The following is a 4,290-nucleotide window of genomic DNA, read 5'->3' as shown; positions in this document are numbered from 1 at the left end:
TGTTATTGTCTGGGACTTCCATGATAGTCCAGTGGTTTTAAGACTCTGCACTTCCAATGTAGAGGACGTGGGTTCGATCCCTGGCTAACTAAGATCCCACATGCTGCATGATGCGGCCAAAAAAATTTTTTTAAAGCACTGGCTAAACATTTGATGGGCTTCCTGGGTGGCTCAGATGGTAAAGAATTTGCCAGTAATGCAGGAGACCTGGGTTCAATCCCTAGGTTGGGAAGATCCCCTGGAGAAAGGAATGGTTACCCACTCCAGTATTCTTGCCTGGAGAATCCCATGGACAGAGGAGCCTGGTAGACTACAGTCCATGGGGTTGCTTGGAGTCAGACACAACCAAGCAACTAAGACACAAACATTTGACTGACTCTTGACCTCTAGCTCCCTCAGCAGATAATAGGGGGATGAGGACTATGGCTGGTCCAAGAGCTGGCCTGCATAGGAGCCCAGGTTGTGTGGCCTGGACAAGTCCTTCCCTCTGAGCCTCAGGTGGCCTGTCTGTGAAATGAAAAGGATGGATTGGTGTCCCTTGACCATATGGTAAACACAGGGACCTTGTGATCACAAATTCCCACACCCGTTTCACAGATAAGAGAATGGTGGCTGGCTTACAGAAGCCATGGGACCTGTCCACAGTCACACAGCCCAGAAGTGGGATTTGAACCCAGAATTTGAACCCAGAACAGTCACCCCTCTCCCTGGTATAGGTGCCTCCCCCTTTCCAGCCCAGCCCAGCTCTGGTTTCATGGTCTGATTTATTGGTGGTGAGTATATAGTGGAGGACCCAGGACAGAGTGCCTGGGGGGTGGGGGGGACATGGGGGGAGTGTCTCTGTGTGACAGTTGCAGGGAGGAGCTAGGCTCCCCCACTCCACTCCCAGGCTGGGTGCCCCTAGGCTTCTGTTTCTGCCAGAGTCGTGCCAGTTCTGATGCGGAGACTGCTGGAAGCAGGTGCCGGTGGCTCTGTGCTGGCTTGGTTTCCACAGAGGAGGCGCCATCAGCCTGGGTGGGCTGGACTGAGTCCTGGAGTTCTCAACTCCTGCCCGGCCCGGGTCATCGAGTGCTGGATCCAGGTTACAATGACAGGGACTTTCTTGGGTGTTTACAGCAATGTGGACGTACAGGGCAGTGGACTCTCACTCTGCAGTCCCGGGCAGCTGCACCCCAGGCCCTCTGGGTTTGAAGGTTCATTGGGGTGGGGTGGGGGGACCCCAAGGCGTTCCGAGCTGGTGCTCCCACTGGTGGTAGGCCTCTGGGAGGGAGGCAGCAGGGGCGGGTGCAGAGGGCAGGGTTCATCCTTGGTCAAGTGGAGGGGCTGGGGTTCCGGGGTAAGTCCACGGCCAGTGGTTCCCAGCTGGTGGCTGCTCAGTCTCTCCCGCTGGGCGAGGGCTGGCTGGGCGCTACGCCATGCTGCTGGTGGAGCAGGGGGTGCTCTGGGTGCTCCCGATGCTGTGGTTGGTGCTACTGCTCTCCGAGGAGGCCGGGGCAGCCACCGCCACCACGGGCTCCCGCTTGCCGGGGTGACCTGGGGGCAGGGGTGGAGGTCAGGGCCCCGGCCAGGGGTCCCCACTGCCCCAGAGACTGCGCTGGGCTCCCCCAGGTGGTGATGGAGGGGACCTGAGCACTCACTGTGGGGGCCTGGGATACTCACGCGTGTGCGAGTAGATGTACCAGAGCGCGGCGGTGAGCAGGGCCCCGATGAGGAAGGCGCCAAAGGTGATGCCCAGCACAGCAGGCAGGACGAGGCCTTTGTCTGCACCACCAAGGACAGGATGGCTGCGGTCAGCACTGCCGTCTCCTCCCTGCAACTTCCACCCCCACTCCCCACCCTGTTGTGCAGCCAGGAGTGCAGGTTTTGGTGCCAGCCTCAGCTCAGCCACTGACCCTGACTTCTCTGAACCCATTTCCTCATCTAGCCAATGGGATCATCACACCCACACGTGGCATGAAGTTGTGTTGCTATGAGCATCCCCCTAAAAGGGCCCAGCCAGGCCTTTGGGGCCATGCCTCTGACTCCTGAGACTGGTAGAGATACATTTTTAGGGAGGCTGGATGGTATAATCTGAGCAAAGTGTGAGTGGGGCCTGAGAGTCCAGAGTCCCGCTGTGTGACCTTAGGTCAGTCCCTACTCCTCTTTGAGCCTGCTACCAAAGTAGAAAGCCAGAGCGCCCCTGAAGGCCCTTCAGCTCTCTTGGGTTTTCCCAAGCTTCACTCTTTCTGCACTCCTGATGGCTATCTGACTATGGGCCAGGCAGCCTGCCTGTAGGCCTCTGAGTTCCCATCCCCTCAGTGGGGTCATTAGCCTGCCTTCTTGATTGTAGGCTGGGCGTAGGGGCTCCATCCGGGCCCAGGTGGGATGGCCAAGGGGCTGATGCTTCTCCCACCTGCATTCAGTGTCAGGGACTCTTCTGCCCAGGGGGCACCTGGGCCCAGGGGGAACTAAGACAGGCTGGGGGAGCTGGGCTGAGGGGCATCCTCCACACTAGAGATCTTAGGGAAAGAGAGGCCAGCACTGCCCCCAAGTCCTGTCTAGTCCTGATTCCAGAAGGCTCCATCCCCCAGCAAGGTCAGCCAGCCACTCTGGGGATCAAGAAGAGCCAAAGGCCTGGCATATGGTCCCGTGGGGTGGTCACAAGCAAATGCTGTCCATGTGGAAGATGTAGCTGTGGACCCTGCTCTCTGGGGTCCTCTGAGCATCCATTACACCCCACTCTGACCTCAGCCCCTGGAACCCCGGGGAGACTTAGAACTCACCATGCAGGCTGGTGCTGATGATGTTCAGGCGTGTGGAGACAGTCTTGTGGACTTCCTGGAGGAGGAAGAGAGCCCGGGGTATGGCACAGTCTTTGAGAGGCAGCTCCAGGCTTCCTCCCTGTCTCTGTGATCCTGGCCTGCCACAGCCCACCCTGGGGCCTTGACTCTGAGCCCCATCTGCACCACCTTCTGGCTGGGGGCCTCTGGGCAAATGCTGGCAGATCTGTGCTGTGGAAGGGTGGCAGCCAGACAGTTCTGAGCTGCTCCTGGTGTGTTTCCTGTGAGTTCCTGAAAGGCTCCCGACTCCCATGAGGATTATGGGGGCACTCCATCCATTATCCTTGTGAATGCCCAGAAGCCCAGGCTCACTGTGGCCTAGGGAGAGCCCACTCAGTGGTCCCCGAGGCTTCTCCAGCTTCATACAACCACAGAAGCTTCTTATCCTGAAGACCCTTTTGTGTGCAAGTGCTTGGGGATGACTGTATGTGTGTGTATGTGTGTGTGTCCAGGGCCCAGTGTTTAAGAACTGGTATAAGTGTTGTGACCAGTAACTGCAGAAAATCAGAATTTTGTGTCCTTTGTACTAACCCTCTTCCCTGATGTCTCTTGTTTGTTGAGATTACCATGGTGATCATACTATATGGATAAGATGGGAGGGTGGATGGATTCCTGGGTGGATGGATTGATGGATGATGACTGGGTGTGACTGTAGAAGGATAGATGGATGACTGAGCTGATGGACAGACTCTGGATGAATGACTGGGTGGGATGGTGAGAAGCATCAACTAATAAATGATGACTGAATGGGATGGTGGGAAGACAGATGGGTGAAATAATAGATGGATGGACAGATGGATAGTGGTTGCAGCTGCATATCCGACCAATGTCCCAAGACATAGCACAGCCATCCAAATGCTGTCAGGTGGCAGAAAGAGTCCCCTTGGTACCCAGAGGCCACGTGTCTGCCTGTGGCTGTCTTCTTCCGACTGGTTCCACATCCTCCTGGTCTATCACATCCCTTCCTGGAAACTCCAGACCCAGAAGCCACCTTTGAAGCTGGGCTGGGCCTGGCCCCCACTCACCAGGGACCGAATCCTGGAATGCATGGTCACAGAGCAGCTGAGGATGCCAGTCGTGGGCATGGGCACCAAGTAGCCACGGAGGAGGAAGCTGAAGCGTATGTCACCACTAGGGCTCGGGGACAGCAGGCTCACGCAGCTGCTCTTGGCTTCCTGGCCCTGGATGAGTTCCACGATTTCCATGTCGGGCCCCAGGTTCAGTTGGCAGCTCTCCAGCTGGATCATGAGCTCAGGGATGGATGGGGACACGCTCACCTGCATGGGTAGGTAAGGGGACCGAGGCCCGGTCAGTAACTCGTAACTCTCCACCTTACCTGTTCTCGCGAAATAAGCTAGAGTTCTAGAGTTCCTGCTCAGGAACTTTGATGGTGGAAGGACAGTTACTGGCCTGCGTGGAGCAAAGGAGGAGGAAGAAGTGACATTCCAACCAGTGTCTGAGCCCCGCCTCA

General features: G+C 57.0%; 1 protein-coding gene across 1 annotated transcript in view; it reads right to left on the bottom strand.

Moving 5' to 3' along the window:
* Positions 1-745: 745 nt before the first annotated feature.
* The window catches only part of ENG (endoglin), a 30,506-nt gene continuing 26,961 nt past the window's right edge, over positions 746-4,290 (bottom strand). Inside the window, exons 12-15 of the mRNA XM_004005617.5 lie at positions 3,845-4,096; positions 2,763-2,817; positions 1,660-1,761; positions 746-1,533 (exon numbers count right to left, since the gene is read on the bottom strand). Coding sequence (XP_004005666.1) covers positions 1,409-1,533; positions 1,660-1,761; positions 2,763-2,817; positions 3,845-4,096 — 534 coding nt within the window. The 3' untranslated portion in view covers positions 746-1,408. The remainder of the gene's footprint in view (positions 1,534-1,659; positions 1,762-2,762; positions 2,818-3,844; positions 4,097-4,290) is intronic.

The sequence above is a fragment of the Ovis aries genome, chromosome 3 (genome assembly GCF_016772045.2).
Source record: "Ovis aries strain OAR_USU_Benz2616 breed Rambouillet chromosome 3, ARS-UI_Ramb_v3.0, whole genome shotgun sequence".
NCBI lineage: Eukaryota > Metazoa > Chordata > Mammalia > Artiodactyla > Bovidae > Ovis > Ovis aries.
The sequence above is the reverse complement of the archived record's forward strand: the minus strand, read 5'-3'. Positions and strand labels throughout refer to the sequence as shown.